Genomic DNA, 18389 nt, shown 5'->3' with positions numbered 1-18389 from the left:
TTATTTTATTTATTTATTTTTGTAGCATACACACTTCTAATTTAATAGTGGCACTGCCATAAGGGGAGGTTAAGTGAGATAAAGTCCAAGTTATTAAAGTTTTAACGTTTTAGTGGGAAATGGCAACTTGACGGTCCCTAAAACAGACATAAATACAGTGTTAGACAGTGTTGAACTGACTTTAGTTCTCCAGTTTAGATACCCATCTTCGGTGCATTCAGCTTGAGGACAAGATTAAATACAACACCCTTTTCTCACATCGCCGTCGATGGAGTTCCAGTATGTATTTTGACGACCGAGGTCCGCCAAATTATGAAATCCAGTTTCACTTTCTAACTTTCGACAGGCTTGAAATTTTTACTTCAGCTCTTGGTGAGGAATTTCGAAAATAATTCGGTCCTTTTCCGAATTCAGGCAGAATTATCACTGCCTGAGTAAAATTCTTTGACGGAATTTTAGTCAGGCAGCTTTTTGGACGGCCTGAGAAGGAGCGGTCCTAATCTCTCACATGTACCGCTGTGTGCATGCCTGAGGTGAAACAGTTTCAGAAAGGGGGGATAAAGCACATTTTATGATATTTACTGCTGTTGGTCTAAAAGTATTTTTACATTATGAGCTCCCAGATTACGTGTGTCGGGTGGGTGAAGCGTGGCGTTGCCAAGGAAACCCCTGACAAGGTAGGGAACATAAACACACCGATGAAAACTGTCAACACGGCAGTTTAAAGCCTTCGTTATCATGGTTCAGGTGTTTTTACTAACATTTTAAAACTTCAGTTTGTCTAAAATAAATGTATGGACTAACTTTCTCCTCCAACAAGACTTCAACAAATATCACATATAAGAATCACTTGAAATTAAATGAAATTATTTGTCACGCGTGTGCAAAAAAGGCTTCTGTCTTATTTTCTCTCAGGTCGAGCTGAGTCAAGAGGAGCTTCAACGCATCATTACCGAAGCTAGAGAAGACCTGGGGTAATCACTGCAAATGCAAACACTGATTTGACTTTAGTGGCAAGCGACAATATGGCCTTTTTGTCATTGAACCCAGGGGCGCAGAAGGGGAAGATGAAGATGAGGAGGAAGATGAAGGTATTCCACGTGATGACGAGCCATCTGGAGAAACAGTAGATGATGATGATGATGACCTGGGTCTAAAGACTGGGAATGATGAAGATGAGGAAGACGATGAACTGGCGGAATATGGGCTGGACAAGTATGATGAAGAGGATGCAGGTGAAGGGCAGGGTGTTTGTGTTTTTATTTGTTCCTCCGCTTCTACGCAGCAATTAAAATCATTTGCAAAAACATATACACAGGCTTTTTGCTGCTACTAGTTGTGTTTCAAATGCATCATATTTGAGAGACAAGAACAAAGTGGCCTGGAATTGTGAAGTGGAAGGACGCTAGGAAAATGTTTTCCAAATGTTTTCAAAAAAGCTTGACCTGCATCCTCATTCCCCCCCACATTTACTCTGATACCTCTTACTAAAACCCAGTCTGGAGTACAGAATAATACTGCACATCGCCTAAGCAGAAAGTAGTATTCATTGAAATATTGCGGCGATAACATCATGGTGGTAGAGGAAGCAGAATAATAGAGTAGAAAAATGGTTCTTTTATCTTTACTGATAAAATTGGTTACAGTAAAAGATACAACCTTACAGTAGTGTCAAATACATAATCTAAGAAAAGTATACAGCTAAAAATGAATGCATACTGATTCTGCAAAATTTGCATGCATTTATTTTATGCGTGCTGAATGATTGGCAGCATATTCACCATCAAGCAAATATGGCGCCAACATATGAACTGGCAATTGCTAATATAGCAATTCTATGTATTTATGTATTATTTCCCTTCCCCTTTACATTTGTGCCATTTTGTTTTGGTCTATCACATACAATACCAATAAAATACCGTTGCTTTTTTTGTTTATAACTTTACCATATGTAGATAAAGTCAACGATATTTAATACATTTCACTGAATCCGATTCAGCTACTGCGAACCTTGGTGACAGTCTGGCTGGGCTCACAGTGTTCAGCTCTAATGACGAGGATCCCTACATCACCCTCAAAGACACAGTGAGTATCTGTTCAGATCGGGTCTGTCGGGTCTTATTTGTCCCAATTAAAGTCCCACCTGTGCGGTTCTGTTTGCTCACCCCCCGTCTAGGACCAGTATGAGCGAGAAGACTTCCAAATCAAACCCACCGATAACCTCATCCTGGCTGGCAAAGCGGAGAAGGACTGCTGCAACTTAGAGATCTATAGTAAACATATCATTTTTATTATGATGAGTGTGTTTGATGATTGGAAAACTGGAACAATTTATTATTCCACGATTGGAAAAATAGTAGTATGGAAAAACAGTGTTTCTGCTTTGCTTCTTTGTCTAAAAACAAAAGTTTACATTTCTAAAGCATCCACTTATTTGATAAAAATGAATCAGAATTACACGTCTGTGGAAACGTGTTGGAGCCCCGTTTCAGTATTTCATAATTGAAGTCGAGTGCATTCTTTTTTAGGACTGAGCATTCATAAATGTGTTGTGCAACTTCCCAGTTTATAACTCAGAGGAGGAATCTATGTACGTCCATCACGACATCCTGCTGCCAGCCTACCCGTTGTGTGTGGAATGGCTGGATTTTGATCCCAACCCACAAGAGGGACGAGGTAACGAAGCCTTCAGTCAAGAATAAGAAGAAAATAAAACCTCCAGTTATTTCATAAGTCATGTTTCAAGCTTTAATAAAAAGAAATCAAAATAATGTTCCTTGTGCATCCACTCTGCAGCTAACTACGTCGCCGTGGGCAACATGACTCCACAGATAGACGTGTGGGATTTGGATGTGGTGGATTGTTTGGAGCCGGTCTTCTCCCTCGGGAGCAAAAAGGCCTCCAAGAAGAAAAAGAAAAGCAAAAAGGTGCAAAAATCCTATTAATGTTTCATAACCTGCAGGGGAGGATTTATTTAATGTTGGCCTGACTATTTTATTGCTGTCATTGTTGCATAATAACTTATTAAAAGCTTGTTTTGGTGGTAAATGTTTGAACATATCACTGCGTGTTGTATTGCAGGGTGCAGCAGCGGAGCCTGTGGAGGGACACACAGATGCAGTGTTGGATTTGTCCTGGAACAAGTTGGTCAGGTCAGTGATTTTCACTACAATGTCAGTTCTGGAAAAGTCTTAAAACATTCATTAGATCTGGCTAAGCATGAAAGATGGCAACAATAGCTGTATTTCCGGACTGTTGCTTAAATCATCTGTCCATCCCTCATTTGTCCGTCTGCAATAGTCAACCTGATATGATTTAGATGTTTTATTTCCAACATTTGCTCATTTTAAGGAATGTGCTGGCCAGTGGATCTGCAGACGACACGGTCGTCCTGTGGGATCTGTCTCAAGGCAAGCCGGCCACAACTCTGCGGAAGCATACAGACAAGGTACCCTGCGATGCTGAAATGTTCTGGATTTGCTTTCTCAGAGTGGGCAGCCTTTAGCCACTGTGAAACAACCGACTTCTTTTGTTCCAGGTCCAGACATTGAGATTTCATCCCTTCGAGGCACAAACCTTGATATCTGGATCATATGACAAGTAAGTGTGATCTTCACTGCGTCTTTGCCGACAGATCTTTGTCATGGTTTCACATTAACGTCGGGGTTTCCTCTTTAGGACAGCCGTCCTTTATGATTGCCGGAATCCAGACAGCAGCTTCAGAACCTGGAGGTTTAGTGGGCAAGTGGAGAGGCTGGTCTGGAACCACTTCTCACCCTTTAACTTCCTGGTGAATACTCAGAATTTCAAGCATACGCATTTACAATAACTTGCTGCAGTATATGTTGGTATTTATCTGTGTGTGTGCGCATGTGTGTATTTAAGGCCAGCACAGAAGACGGGTTCGTCTACTGTCTAGATGCCCGCTCTGACAAACCGTTGTTCACACTAAAAGCACACGACGAAGAAGTGTCAGGTTTGTCAGATGCAGACGGAAAACTTTTTTGTCTTGTCGGTCTGTGTCGTTTATGGGGGAATAAGATGACATTTTTCTTGAACTTTTGCAGGTTTAGACCTCAGCAGCCAGATCAAAGGATGTCTCGTCACCTCATCTGCTGACAAACACGTAAAGATTTGGGACATTTTAAGCAACAAGCCCAGCCTGGTGCACTCTCGAGACATGAAAATGGTGAGAATTGGCATACACTATTTTAGAGTTGAGGGTTGAATAATTTTAGATGAAGCTGTCCCTGTGGAATGTCTTAAGTTTTTGGGTGGTGAATTGAAATGTACAGTTAGGGCCAGAAATATTTGGACAGTGACACAGGTTTTGTTATTTTAGCTGTTGACAAAAATATGTTCAGAAATACAATTTATATATAGTATGGGCTGAAAGTGCACACTCCCAGCTGCAATATGAGAGTTTCCACATCAAATCGGAGAAAGGGTTTAGGAATCATAGCTCTGTAATGCAGAGCCTCCTCTTTTTCAAGGGACCAAAAGTAATTGGACAATGGACTCCAAAGGCTGCAAGTAACTCAAAAGGCCTTTCCCTTTAACCTGTAATCAAGTAAGTAGTTAAAAGGTCTGGGGTTGTTTCCAGGTGTGTGGTTTTGCATTTGGAAGCTGTTGCTGTGACCAGACAACATGCGGTCAAAGGAGCTCTCAATTGAGGTGAAGCAGAACATCCTGAGGCTTAAAAAAAGGAAAAAATCCATCAGAGAGATAGCAGACATGCTTGGAGTAGCAAAATCAACAGTCTGGTACATTCTGAGGAAAGGAATTGACTGGTGAGCTTGGGAACTCAAAAAGGCCTGGGCGTCCACGGAAGACAACAGTGGTGGATGATCGCCGCATACTTTCTTTGGTGAAGAAGGACCCGTTCACAACATCAACTGAGGTCCAGAACACTCTCAGGGAAGTAGGTGTATCTGTCTCTAAGTCAACAGTAAAGAGAAGACTCCATGATAGCAAATACAAAGGGTTCACATGTAGATGCAAACCATTCATCAATTCCAAAAATAGACAGGCCAGAGTTAAATTTGCCCAAAACACCTCAAGAAGCCAGCCCAGTTCTGGAAAAGTATTCTATGGACAGATGAGACAAAGATCAACCTGTACCAGAATGATGGGAAGAAAAAAGTTTGGAGAAGAAAGGGAACGGCACATGATCCAAGGCACACCACATCCTCTGTAAAACATGGTGGAGGCAACGTGATGGCATGGGCATGCAGCTTTCAATGGCACTGGGTCACTTGTGTTTATTGATGACATAACAGCAGACAAGAGTAGCCGGATGAATTCTGAAGTGTACGGGATACTGTCAGCCCAGATTCAGCCAAATGCTGCAAAGTTGATCGGACGGCGCTTCACAGTACAGATGGATAATGACCCCAAGCATACAGCCAAAGCTACCCAGGAGTTCATGAGAGCAAAAAGGTGGAATATTCTGCAATGGCCAAGTCAATCACCAGATCTTAACCCAATTGAGCATGCATTTCACTTGCTCAAATCCAGACTTCAGACGGAAAGACCCACTAACAAGCAAGACCTGAAGGCTGCGGCTGTAAAGGCCTGGCAAAGCATTAAGAAGGAGGAAACCCAGCGTTTGGTGATGTCCATGGGTTCCAGACTTAAGGCAGTGATTGCCTCCAAAGAATTCGCAACAAAATATTGAGAAAAAACTTTTTTGTTTGGGTTATGTTTATATGTCCAATTACTTTTGAGCTCCTAAAATGTGGAGTGTTTGTAAACAAATGTGTACAATTCCTACATTTTCTATCACATATTTTTGTTCAACCCTTTAAATTAAACGTTACAATCTGCACTTGAATTCTGTTGTAGAGGTTTCATTTCAAATCCAATGCGGTGGCATGCAGAGTCCAACTCACAAATATTGTGTTACTGTCCAAATATTTCTGGCCCTAACTGTATTTGGTGGTGTGAACAGGGGGTGCTGTTCTGTGCTTCGTGTTGCCCTGATCTGCCCTTCGTCTACGCCTTCGGGGGACAAAAGGACGGCTTGCGGATTTGGGACATAAGTGATGTTGCTGCAGGTACGTCTAATCCCTCTGAGTTTTTCTTTTCCTATAACTTTCTTACTCTCTTCATACAGCTGCCTCTTTTGCTGTTTCCTTTTAGTGAGCGAGGTGTTCGGCAGCCGAGAGCGCATGACGGTGAACCCCGGAAGCCAGACTTCTGCATCTGCAGCCACAGCAGACATGGAAATCTCCTAGTGACCTTCTGGATCGTCTGTTTTTCTGTTGTGCCTTGCTGTGAGAAGTGCAGAATTAGATAAATCTGAACTCACAGCGTTTAATAAGGACTGACCAACATGTATCTAAAAAGACTGGAACACAAACTTGTTAATAAAATGGAAATCACAATAATTAGATGACATTATCTGATGGAGGCAGAAATGCAATTTTTTATAACTGCGCTGGTACACATTGTTCACATTTTCTCAGATCTTTGCCCCCGTGCCTCTCTCTGTGCATTACAAGTACAAATCGCTATTAAGAGTAGTAGTAGTGATTTAACGTTCACACAAAATACGTCAATTAAAGTGTTTTATAATAATTACAAATGTAAAGTTACCAGATATGTTGCAGTTGATTCTGTTTTTATTTTTTTATGTGGATCCTAATATTACCATTGGTTTTTGTTTGATGTTCAGTTGTAAAACGGAACATTTTGTTTAAAGTAGATCAAATGTGCTATAGATTGTTTAGAGATATCTTGCTGAGGTTTTGGTTCCTGTTCATAAACAACATTAGCACCATTTAAATCTGTTTAAAGCAATTAAAAACTGTTCATGAGTTGTAATGAATCGAAGTGGGTTTTGAATAAATTTTGTTGCAATGTAGTGGAAGAACACAATCATTTCTGCTGAAGTATCTAAGACACTGGTATTTTACAACATAACTTTGGGTTGGTCCATCAACATTTCAGTAAGATTCCATGAAAATACAGAAGCATTCTCCGGTCTGGCATCATAGGCTGCTGGGGAAAATAACGTCTTTACCTTTTAAGATTTTTAACTTAAAAATAAAGTTGTTATTTATTCAGGTAGTTCGTTAGTAGAACATAGGAACCTTTGATCGGATTGCTTGGTCGGAACCATTATTTTGACGCACACTCCACAATAACCGGGCATGGCGTCGGGTCACTTGTGCAAGCTGCACAGCTCAGCATCTCGGCTTTTACACGGTGCCACGCTGAGAAATGTGCAAAGTAAGTATTGTTTTCACTCAGAGCGAACCCAGAACAGTTTTATAATAGTTGAGTTTCCCATTTAAAGTGCCTTAAACACTGACGATAGCGGCTAAGGCTAACAGTGGGGCTAACCTTGACGTCTGTCCAGAAAGATAACAGTTATCTTCTCAATATAGCTATGTATCTTGTTTGTTTTAGGAAATGGATAAGGTGCCCCTCTAGTCAATTTATAGTCGTTTTTGTGACACTTTCGCTGGACCTTGATGTTGTCTTGATGACGAATTGTATTCCTGTTTTTTTTTCCTTTGCAGCGTGTTTGGTGCCACTTCGACAGAAGTCCGGGGTTAACCCTTCATTAATTCAAGGCCATAACTGGTGTGTTACTTTGAATGTGTCTCTCTGTCTAAATACACTCTGGGCGGCGGTGGCCTCAAGCTTTGAGACTGGCAGTTCTCCCCACAAACCTTATGGTTTTGTTGATATTCACAATATTAATTGTGAATATTAATTGTGATATTCACAATATTAATTGTGAATATCAAAACATTTTGCATAAACCTTATGCACTTATTAGTGAAAAACATTATTTTGATCTGTCTCAAAACATTTTACTGTGATATGTAAATCTAAATGTTTAAATTTACTATCTGTAAGAATTATTAGTTGTTAGAACATTTAACAGATGAGGGATGATTACAGAAAAAATGGATCAACTCTAAAATCTTTTGATCCTCTTAGATATGCATTATTGTAGAAAAAATAACATTCAAAATTTTAATTTAGTTGCATGAAGTAAAACAAAACACCCAAATTGTTGAGCTACATCTTGGGACATTAACTTCTTCATTTCTATCATTTAGTGAGGTGGAAATAGGTGTTACATCTGATGGGAAAACCATAGTGTGCTACCATCCTGCTGTTGACGTTCCATATGAGCTCACTCAGGTAAGCTCACCTGCTCTGCGCTCAGGCCAAACCGTTTGCCTGATTGTCTTGTGAAACCACATCGAGAAGTGAAACATTATTTTTTTGACTATTTAAACTCATGAAGTTGTTCTTGAACTGCAATATCACGCTACATGTGTCATAGGATAAGCAATATGAGTGTGCACATTAAAAAAACCCTAATGTGTGTATACCCCTGCAGCCCATAGAGCGACCAGACCCTTTGACCAACCCAGCAGAAACCCACAATCAAATTTTGAAAGCCCACCTCAGCAAAGAGGTGCTGGATGGCAAAAAGGGGCCGACTATAGAGGAGCTGAGCAAGATGTTCTTCACCACCAAACACCGCTTTTATCCTAAAGGACAGTAAGTATACATTTACAACAACTTTTAAAGAAGTGGAATCTAACAAATGTATTTCATACCTTGGCGTTTTTACATTTCAACCAAACTTCACTGTGGTCTATTGGGATTTTATGAGAGAAGCAAACAAGGAGGGGTGCCACAATGTGAGTTGCAACAAAAATGATGGATGGTTTTTATAATTCTTTAAGGAAGAAATCTGGTGTCATTTCGACCATGAGACACGGTGGCGGCATTGTGCTTTTTGGGGTTACATTTTGACAGGAGAGACAGGAAAGATGCCCTGAGATTTTGACTCTTTTGAAGTGGGTAAGAAAAAGATAAAAGTTCTTCCCCACTGCGAAAGATTTGCAGCTAAAGTTAGCTCAACAAACTCAAGAGGGCTTAATACACATACACATCACATTTCTAAAAACCTAAATATATATTTTTTCTCTTCCCAGTTCAATTACTTTGAATTGAACTGTTGCTTAAAATGACAAGCGTGAAAATGCTTTTTGCTCTTTGTAGTTTGTGTAAGACAAAACTAAAACTGGTGTTACACCAGTTAAAGGTGATTATACAATTTCTTCTACTTTTCTCACATTAACAATACTGCTCTGTTCCTATTTGTATGTCTACTGTATAGACCAGGCCTATCTTGTTTTTATTTCTTCACTATCTGATATTGGAATTGTTATTTGCTAATATCAAGCAATCTTTTTCACTGTCCACAGGTACGTCTCGAGGCGCATCAATAAAACCCCCCCTAAGGACAGATAATCAACGTGCATAAACTGATGTTTGACTTGTTAAAACATTGTTTAATAAACTGGTGAATATTCAGTCTGTTGTTCTTTACCTGTCCTCCCCTTATATGTAGTAGCTTGTTAGCATATTAGTTTATAGATCTAAGATTTGTTTTTTCTGCTAAATATTTTTTATTAAACCTTTGTCGGCATATTCCTCACTGCTGGTTAGATAAACATGGATATTTTTTTTATAACAGTTCATTTTTAAGTATTGCTTTGTCTGAACATGAGAACTTGAGTTCTTAATTGCTACAAGAAGCTATTTTCGTGTTGCTGTTTATCTAAATGACATGTTCCTTTTTTCTTTCCCAAGGTGAGAAATGTTATCCCATATTTATATTACAAACTAAAGTTTATAGACACTTAAAACTAAAAAAGTAAAACAAAATCAACAGCGTAATGTGGGATTGTTTTCCCTGCGGTATTTGTGCTAAATTCAAAACAATTGTTTGAAATTTGATGATGAGACTCAACTTTTTTTTTCTTCAGTTTTGTATATTAAGATTGAAAATCTAAACATGTTTATTTACATTTAGCATTTTGTGCAGTTCCCTTACCATGTTCATCTGTATATTTTGTGCTATTATGAAAAAATGAATAAATAGCCTTTATGGAATGGCAAGAAAGCACTGTTTACAGTTTGCAACACATTCATGAAGAAGTTGCTGTGGTGAGATGAGACCAAAAATGTTACTTTTGAGCCTAAATGCAAAGACAAAGGACTTAACACTGCATAAATGCCAAGATGCACCTATTCTCACTGTATAACACTACGGAGAAGCCACCATACTGCTGTTTGAATGGGTTTTTTTTCCCTGTAGGTTCAGGGAAGCTGTTCAGACATAAAGGAAAGATGAATGATACTTTAACTAGTCTTTGTCCTGACAAAATCTGGACGCTTAAAAAAGAAGTAATTAAACCTTTAGTACCTGTCAAGGTAAAAGAAAGTGCTTCAAAACAAATGAAAGGAATGAGGGAGTTCCAAAGCCTTGAGGGCACAAAAGACAAGAGAAAGAAAACCTGTTGGTGGATAATAAAGACCTGAAACTGGGACAGAGAAAATTGCTAAAACCTGGCGATGAGCCATTCATTTGATTTAAACATAAGCTCTGGATTACTGAGTCTGGGAGCCACTGCACATGTGTTGGATGGCCCAGTCAAAGTTCTCTTCAGGAGATTAGTATATGCATTCGCTCGAGTTTATCGGATCAAAATAACCTTTTGAAAAATAACCTTTAACCAGGTGATATATTCTGAATTCAAATGTGTTTCATAGCTCTTAGAGAAAATTTCTAATTAGAGAATAAAAACGGCTGGAAAACATCAGTCTGTGTGTAATTAAGTCTATATAAAGTGCTTCACTTAGTGAAATAGTCACTGACATAAAATAGCATTTAAATAATACTCTATTTTAATTAATCTATGTGAACTTTTGAATGTGTAGCTACTGGATCCACACATCGTTAGGTCATCATCTGAATGTACCAGAGGAGTGAGTTATCAGTCCCCGCCCCGGCACTTCGCTCAATCCAACCTGAAGACAGGGCGAGTCAGCGGCTACAAATATAACTGCTAACACAAGATGGCCGGTTTGCCTCGTAGGATTATAAAGGTACGCCTGACAACGAATAGTGTGCGTGCACGCGTGTAAGACACCGTGAGAGTTTTCTAGGAGTCGCTCGGTTGTTATTCGGGGAATAAATTAACACTATGTCGCTTGTAGCCTCTCGTTAGCATAGTTAGCCTCTGCCTTGCTAGCTGTGGAGCTAGCTCGCCTCACTGCAACTATTTTGTTTGCCACTTCCGTGTACTCCATGATCGCCTGCTTGTGCTTAAACTCGGGGGAATTTTATTTATTTGTTTATTTCCTTTCTAATTAATCCCACTAACGGGCCAATTGTTGTAATTTGTCCCAGTGGTCATATGAATGAATTCACTGTTAAAGCTAGGCTAGCTGTTGTAGCCGATCTGGTTCCTACACATGCCTGGCGGTTTCTGTGAAACTCTGCCCTTGTGCGGTCCTGAAGTGTTGAAATTGCCTTAATGTGAGAAAATGTTCTGGCGTCGCTTCTGTGTCACTGGACGAACCAAAATAAAATGGTGTATTGTGAGTCCAGTCGCTCTGCGGTTTCCTCCCTTCGCCGCACCGCAGGCTCTTTTTGGGCCTGGCTCAGTGTTTTGCCGAAAAAAAACACCCCTGTCTTTTAAGACCCCCCTCCCTCACAGGAAGCGCATTTCAGTGTTCATTATGCGCATTAAAAAAACGAACGAAAGTTGGCTATTCTCACGCCTGTCTTTAGTAAGCTCCTCAAATTTATTAACAGCCAATCTAATTAATATCCACTTCCTTTAAGAAAGTGTTTCAGTCAGCAGGGGTGCTTTTCTCGGCTCAACACCGGCAGTGAGCGCGATCAGCCTTTTCCGCCTCAGGTTTGGCAGGTTTTCTCTGCCTGCTCCGTCAAGTTGACAAAGTGAAACCACTTCCAGGTTTCTGTTGTTCTGTCGTTCCGCATTTTTTTTTTCACCTTTACAACAGAGGCGTTTGTTTGAGTCAGATATAATCAGTTTCCTCCCATCTGATGGTGCTTAAGTCTGCACCTGCTTGGTTAGTCATAAAACTCTTTCCTTTTCTTTTTCTTTTGGTTTCTGAAATCATTCAAATTGAATATTGGGTATCTAAAATACACAAAATTTTAGGTAGCCTTTTTTATGAAAAAGGCTGCTTATTTATCAAATTTTTGTTAACCAAATATAAGGTCAAAAAAGTAATTTCTGTTTATTTTTTAGAACACGTCCTATTGCTAAGTGGAACGATGTTTGCACATTATTTTTCCATTCAACACCCACTGTTTCTGTGGTTTAACAGCAGCAGCGCCTAATATTAATTTCAGAGTGATTTAATGAGTCTCTGTCTGCCCTTAAGGTCACAGTTCTGGTCGTAAAGCCAAACGCTGCTGTGGGCACTTTTTGATTTGAAGCCAATACTGATTAAACAAGAGAGCTGAGTGACAGAAAATGGAGCTGGATGGATGCAAGAATTTAAACTCTAAGACAAAGAGAAGCACGCCAATTAGTAAAATTAGCTATCAGTTAGAGATTAGTCATGTTGTTTCCACGCTGAACTTCAGCAATGTAGTCTTGCAAGTTTGCGGTTAAAGGCAGACACTGTCATCTGTCGCCTCTTTGAAAAAAATACTTTGCATGTTTATTTTAATAAAAGTCAACAAGCATGCATGTCGTCTTCCCGATCACACGCAGGAGACACAGCGGTTGATGGCAGAGCCCGTCCCGGGGATCACAGCTACGCCCGACGAGGGGAACGCACGCTACTTCCATGTGGTCATCGCAGGGCCTCAGGACTCGCCGTTCGAGGGAGGCACGTTTAAACTTGAACTATTTCTTCCAGAAGAGTATCCCATGGCAGCTCCCAAAGTGCGATTCATGACCAAAATCTATCACCCCAACGTTGACAAACTGGGAAGAATATGTTTAGACATTTTGAAAGGTGAGAAAGTCTCTTATTTCATTTTCCTTCAAATTAGCTCCAGGTGTTCACTAATAATAATAAAAAAGCATTTCACTGCAATCTGAGTTTACATCTTCAACTTTAAAATCTTTTTTATTTAGCTTTTTCTTACAAAAAAACAAACTAATTTGTACCTGCCAATCTGAAGTTATTGGGTTTGATTAAAAAAAATATGCTTTGCTTTTTTTATATTAAGCTATTTTGTGTTTAGTTGTCTGAAAGAAGACTGACTTTATGTGTGTTTGAACTTTTAAGATTAATGTTAACATTTACACATAAAAACAAAACCTTTAATTTAACCAACAAATAATCCGGTTTAATTGGGAAGTAAAACTTTTTTTTTTAATATTAAATTTCTATGTGTAAAAGTAAAATCAAATTTAAAAGCTGAAAGAGAAACATTCGTTTTAATTCTGTTATTTAAAACAGCATGGAGAGGTGTAAAATACTTATCACAGCCTTTCAGTATGCACACCTGATGAGCTTTTACATTTTTGGAAACGGGACTTAAAATGTACTTCAATAGAATTTTATGATGTTTACGGAATTTGATACATGGGTTAAAAAATTGTTTGAATTGGCCTTGCACATAGAACTTAAGTAAAAGACGTTGCGTATTGTTGCTGTATCTGTTTTGCATTGAAATGCATCATTTTGATTCATTTCTTCTCCCGGCTCCTGGAATAATTTTCCTGAGCTTCTGCTCTCCAGTGGATCCGTATTGTTGTTGTCGTAATCGCCCGGATTCCATCTGCCGTTTTTTTGTTTTGCATATTTTGCATCACTATCAATAGTTCTCTCTTTTACATCTTTTCCACGCTTCCAACAGACAAGTGGTCTCCAGCCCTGCAGATCCGCACAGTGTTGCTATCTATCCAGGCATTATTAAGCGCTCCCAACCCAGACGACCCCCTGGCAAACGACGTCGCAGAGCAGTGGAAGAAAAATGAAAGCCATGCCATCGAGACAGGTCGGTGTAAGATTTATCTGTTTGGATTCGATTTGATGTGAAAACAAGGGAATGAGAGCAGCCAAACCGCATTGCAGCTCCTTCAGGTTGTCGCCGGTTTGCAGTTGGAGAAATACTTTGACAGATGGCTGGAAATATTAGCTGAATTCCAGATCTTTGAAATTCCACCCACATCCGAAGCTCGGCGATAGTTTTACAGGCTGCAGGAGAATCACCAACCAGTGCTAAGTCTGCCTGCAGCTTTGTAGGAGGGACAGCATTAACATAATCAGATGGAAAATACAGACAACAGATGGAGAGGTGAAAGAAATTCCTGAATTCTCCAGAGTGTGTACCTGCCTTTTTCCCACTAACACTGGAGATAGGCTAACCTTGTTAGGATAAGCGAGTGTAGATGATGGATGGTTGTTTAGAGGCAGAAAATACAAATAGCCTGCAGCCACTTTACTGTGGTTAAAACTAAAAAGTCTGGATCCATCAGACCTTTTATTTCTAAGAATAAAAATGTGCTGAATGTTTTGCAGAGGCAGCCATTTTAAATGCAACATAAAATGATAAGGACTCATACCATAGTTCATTAGTTGTTGGTTTTTTGTTTTTTTAAATTAAACCTTAAAGTGCATCAGTGTACATGGAGTTCAATAATGTGCTTATTGATCAAAATGTGGGAGTCTTCTGGTGTCAAAGTCTCAGAAAAAGCAAGATTGCTTGTGTTGTTTTTTTTTTAATTGTTACTGCAAAGCAAAAATTAAAGCTGAAAAAACAGCTCTCTAAAATATGAATATAAAATAAAATGTCAATATTATGAGATTAAGTTTCGGTGTCATTAACTTGACTGCACGTTACCACTGATGACGTGCTAATCAGTCAGATGAACGTCAAACAGCTGGAAACATGTCTAACCTCATTATAGATTGAGAATTTTATTTTAAGGAACTCCTGTTGGCAGAATCCTAGAAAGTGATTAGACAACTTCTATCTGGGAAAACTTAAAAAAAATATTGCCGATCTATCACAGTTTCGCAAAATTCTTGTCACAATAGACTGCAAAAAAAGTCAAACCTGACTATATGTGTAGGAGGCATTCACACTTTTTATGTTTATGATCTATTTGGTCACATTTGTTTTAAATCAGCATGAAAAGATTTGAAAGGAAAATTGTTGAAACAAAAACCGGAAAGTCCTGATCAGCGCATCTGATTTATTTTAGAATAAAACCTTAACTCAGCATTTTATGCACAAATATATCCGGAAAATACTCAATTTGCTTGCTCTTAACTTCTTTTTGTCATTTATTATAGTTTATTACCAAAACTCTGCTCCGTCATCAGTTTCTCGTCCTTAAAAATGTCAGTGAACCACATCTGCGCCGTTAAATCTTACGATCTTATCTTGGAGGTTACTTTTACGAGCTCCCACAGAGGAGCTACCGAAGGCCTTGCTGAGCTGAACAGCACGAGCGCAGATTAACTTCGCTCGGCTTCGATGCGCAGTAAAACTGCTGCCCGTTCAAGATTAAATAGATTTTTATTCTCTCAGAAGAGCTTCACTTTATATTTAATTTGAAGTCAGAGTGTTGCAGTCCAGTCCCTGCTGGATCACAGAGAAAACAACTTTACAGTCTCAAGTCTTTCTGCGAACAATCCTCGTTATTCTGAAGCACTTCTAGATGATCCAGATCGGCTCAAAAATCGTTTCACCACATTGCTCGACATCACAAGTTTCCTGTTTCTCTCCCTTCCCCCCTTGTCCCCTCCTGCAGCCCGAACATGGACCAGGCTCTACGCGAGCAACACTGAAGTATAGATGAACCGAGAAGAGGCGTCTGAATGTGATCCACAAAATGTACTCCTATACTGTCAACCTTTGAATTTAACGGACACATAGAAAAACAAACAAACAAAAAAAAAAAAACAAGAAATAAGTCCAAATATATTTGAAAGAAATGATGAGAATTACTGCTGCAGACCCCTGGGTGACTTATTTTCCTCTCTTAAGACGCGTTAAGTGTGTGTTAGCCTTTTGATTTATTATTTTTTTCTGTGTTGCTATTTAAATGCATGGACAACCATCAACACCCTCCCCATGTCTTAAAGTACATGCGACATGTTGTCCTGAGCTAGTCACAGACTGGTACGTTTGCAAAATATTCATTCATTAAAGTTTTTTTCTTTTAACAAACCCATCATTTGTCAACACATCTTTAAGCCTTTTTTTCTTTTTTTGGTCAAGCAGCAGATGGAAAGTATTTGTTGTCCCTCTAAGAGTAGAGAAATGAGGGATTATGAATTTTATGTCAAGAAGATTTTGAGGTCAAAAAAAGATTTTAGTAAAAGTTGGTAAAACTAAAGAAATTAGTGATCAAAATTCCTGCAGTAAATTGTTCTCTCCCATTATTTCAGCTAAGTGGGAGAAATCATCCTGCAATTGAGAATAGTTCACGTTATGATTTGCTAAATTTGTTTTATTCCGGAACGTCATCTGCACGCGCATTTATCATTTTTATCTCCATGCAATTTCAAGTTTTTGTGATCAAACCAGGTATTTGAACATCTGCAAAAGCTGGCTAATGAAAGGAAGTCAATACAGAACCACAGGCAACATTTTTTTTGTTTTATTTTTGTGTCAGAAATATTTTTGGACCCTTCGGGGAGGGTGAGCAGAGTACATCAACACACTTAAAGTCATTTCCCAACACGTCTAGAATGATCTCAGTCGATAAATAAAGAAGGTTTAGAAGTGTTGAAAATGACTTTTGCTTTAGCTGCCTGTCCGTCTTTGATTTTAAGAACAATAAATAAAGGCATTTATCAGACCCGAGCTGATCAGAGCAACATGAACTGGTTCATATGGGTGTTCATTTTCTGTCTTTTGAGTCAGTCACGCTTATGTTTGAACTGTCTGTAATAATGTAATGATTATGCAAGTGCATTTACTGGACTCCAGAGGGGGGAATAAGGTCAGCTTGGTGGCAGAAAGAAAGGCGATGTTACAAAGTGAAGCATTTCCTCAATTCCTACGGGATTTTGTGTTGGGAGAAAGAAAGCGGTCAGCATCTAGTGTGGGAGGCTGAATGATGATTTCTGTGGTCAGATTGTGTCTCAACAGACTTATTGCCTCAGTAACTGGGTTAGGACTTAACATGTTGTAAAATACATTTTTGTTGGGGTTGGGAGGAGGGTTATTGTCCTCTAGTTGTTGCGTAGATTTGTCATCCAGTTACTAACTGCTATGTTTTCTCTAGCTTAAACCCTAAAGGATGGCCATAAATCTTTAATTTATTGTTTTCCAATAGGAGTTTATGGCAGGAAGTGGTTGGAGCAGCTAGATGGAAATAATTTGAGATCAAACTGATAAACCAGCTCCCCATGTGTACTGGAAAAAAAAATAAAAGAAGAAGAAGCAATTCTGTCGATGATTTGAGTACGTTTGCTTACATGGCTCTTCAAACATGCTGTAAATAAACTGAGTTGAGTAAGTAAGAGGAGTCTCCTCTTTTTTTTTATTTTTTTTATTTTATTTTGAAGGTATGCAGCAAATCATTCGATCACACTTAAAAGATTAGCGATTGGAAAAGCCCCCATAGAGTTGCACCTGAAATTATTCACCCTCATCGCATATTTTGCAAAACTCAGGCGTTTTCTGTAAAACATAATTACTAATCTTATCACACCTTAATGAACTTTGTAGGCAAAAATTCCACAGGCGTGATACGAGAGGCATGCGTCTGTCTGGCTGTGAATCATGTCTGCAGCGGGTCAGAACAAATGCTCGTCGTGAATATGCTGAGTAACGTTCAGACTGCAGCGGTTGTTACAAGTTTCAGGTTTTGTTGAATCAAGAGAAACTGCTAAATTGTTCTGGTTTAACTTGTTAATGGTGTGCACCATTTGACCTAATTTCTGCTGGAGTTGCTGACCAATTGTGTCCACAAGGGGGAGCCGTTAACACATTTACCATTAGTTTCAAAGTGACCCCAGGTTTTCTGGTTCTAATGACCTTTAAACTCATTCAGCTAAACTGCATATTGTTGTCTTGATAACTGAAACACTGAAATAACAAAATTATTCCACATTCATTTGTGAATTCATCAAAGTGACTTGATGTATTCAAAAACAAACAAGCTTAATCAATGTTAAATTACTCTTGAGAGTAATTCTGCCCCAGAAAATGTAGTAAAACTAATTTCAAGAATGAAATAATTTGCTGTAGGTTGGACAAATAAAACCTGTGATATGTTTATATTTTGTCATCCACAGAGATGAGTGTGTTTCATCGAAATATGAGTTTAACCAAGACGAAGTAAGGCTTAACCCTGAAGCAGAAAAAAAACGATGCATGGCTTTTAACATTTTTTAACAAATATTTCAAAATTCTGTCCATTTGAATTCAGATTTATTTATTGCGATTCCCTTAAATAAAGACCAGTGTCATCAATTACCTCAGAGGTCACCTAAGACAGAGTGTAATTTAATCTCATTATAATCCGCCTGTTTTGTGGCGACCCAATGTGGAACATTGGGAAGGCAGCAGACATGTCAGGAATGAAGTTGTGGAGACGTTCAGAGCAACGTTACAG

General features: G+C 39.0%; 3 protein-coding genes across 4 annotated transcripts; all 3 read left to right on the top strand.

The window, feature by feature from the left end:
• The first annotated feature begins 483 nt into the window (after positions 1-483).
• On the top strand, positions 484-6865 carry pwp1 (PWP1 homolog, endonuclein). 2 transcript variants are annotated; one of them, XM_055054723.1, is made up of 16 exons: positions 484-533; positions 624-677; positions 916-974; positions 1051-1235; positions 2000-2085; positions 2177-2273; positions 2566-2676; positions 2797-2927; positions 3082-3152; positions 3352-3448; positions 3539-3600; positions 3679-3790; positions 3886-3976; positions 4068-4189; positions 5951-6056; positions 6142-6865. In XM_055054723.1, the coding sequence occupies exons 1-16, from the start codon at positions 525-527 to the stop codon at positions 6234-6236; spliced, it is 1488 nt and encodes a 495-aa protein (XP_054910698.1). In that variant the 5' UTR covers positions 484-524; the 3' UTR covers positions 6237-6865. The 2 variants fall into 2 exon arrangements, with proteins under 2 accessions (XP_054910698.1, XP_054910697.1); XM_055054722.1 differs by having other exon boundaries at positions 487-677.
• Positions 6866-7122: 257 nt separating this feature from the next.
• On the top strand, positions 7123-9348 carry mrpl42 (mitochondrial ribosomal protein L42). The gene is made up of 5 exons (XM_055054730.1): positions 7123-7233; positions 7527-7590; positions 8076-8160; positions 8363-8526; positions 9240-9348. The coding sequence occupies exons 1-5, from the start codon at positions 7155-7157 to the stop codon at positions 9283-9285; spliced, it is 438 nt and encodes a 145-aa protein (XP_054910705.1). The 5' UTR covers positions 7123-7154; the 3' UTR covers positions 9286-9348.
• A 1467-nt stretch (positions 9349-10815) lies between these two features.
• ube2nb (ubiquitin-conjugating enzyme E2Nb) lies at positions 10816-17292 on the top strand. Its single transcript, XM_055054729.1, has 4 exons — positions 10816-10926; positions 12573-12819; positions 13670-13810; positions 15573-17292. Exons 1-4 carry the CDS (start codon positions 10897-10899, stop codon positions 15614-15616), a joined length of 462 nt encoding a protein of 153 aa, XP_054910704.1. The 5' UTR covers positions 10816-10896; the 3' UTR covers positions 15617-17292.
• Positions 17293-18389: the final 1097 nt, after the last annotated feature.

This window comes from Poeciliopsis prolifica, unplaced genomic scaffold (assembly GCF_027474105.1).
Source record: "Poeciliopsis prolifica strain line A6 unplaced genomic scaffold, Auburn_PproV2 SCAFFOLD040, whole genome shotgun sequence".
NCBI classification, from domain to species: domain Eukaryota; kingdom Metazoa; phylum Chordata; class Actinopteri; order Cyprinodontiformes; family Poeciliidae; genus Poeciliopsis; species Poeciliopsis prolifica.
This window is presented reverse-complemented; position numbering and strand designations above follow the sequence as displayed.

Coding starts and splice junctions, on each gene's coding strand:
- pwp1 (XM_055054722.1), top strand. CDS start 612: ATGAGCTCCCAGATTACGTGTGTCGGGTGGGTGAAGCGTGGCGTTGCC. Junction 975..1,050: donor GAAGCTAGAGAAGACCTGGG/GTAATCACTGCA, acceptor CATTGAACCCAG/GGGCGCAGAAGGGGAAGATG. Junction 2,274..2,565: donor CTGCAACTTAGAGATCTATA/GTAAACATATCA, acceptor GCAACTTCCCAG/TTTATAACTCAGAGGAGGAA.
- mrpl42 (XM_055054730.1), top strand. CDS start 7,155: ATGGCGTCGGGTCACTTGTGCAAGCTGCACAGCTCAGCATCTCGGCTT. Junction 8,161..8,362: donor TTCCATATGAGCTCACTCAG/GTAAGCTCACCT, acceptor ATACCCCTGCAG/CCCATAGAGCGACCAGACCC. Junction 8,527..9,239: donor CGCTTTTATCCTAAAGGACA/GTAAGTATACAT, acceptor CACTGTCCACAG/GTACGTCTCGAGGCGCATCA.
- ube2nb (XM_055054729.1), top strand. CDS start 10,897: ATGGCCGGTTTGCCTCGTAGGATTATAAAG. Junction 10,927..12,572: donor TGCCTCGTAGGATTATAAAG/GTACGCCTGACA, acceptor GATCACACGCAG/GAGACACAGCGGTTGATGGC. Junction 12,820..13,669: donor ATGTTTAGACATTTTGAAAG/GTGAGAAAGTCT, acceptor CGCTTCCAACAG/ACAAGTGGTCTCCAGCCCTG.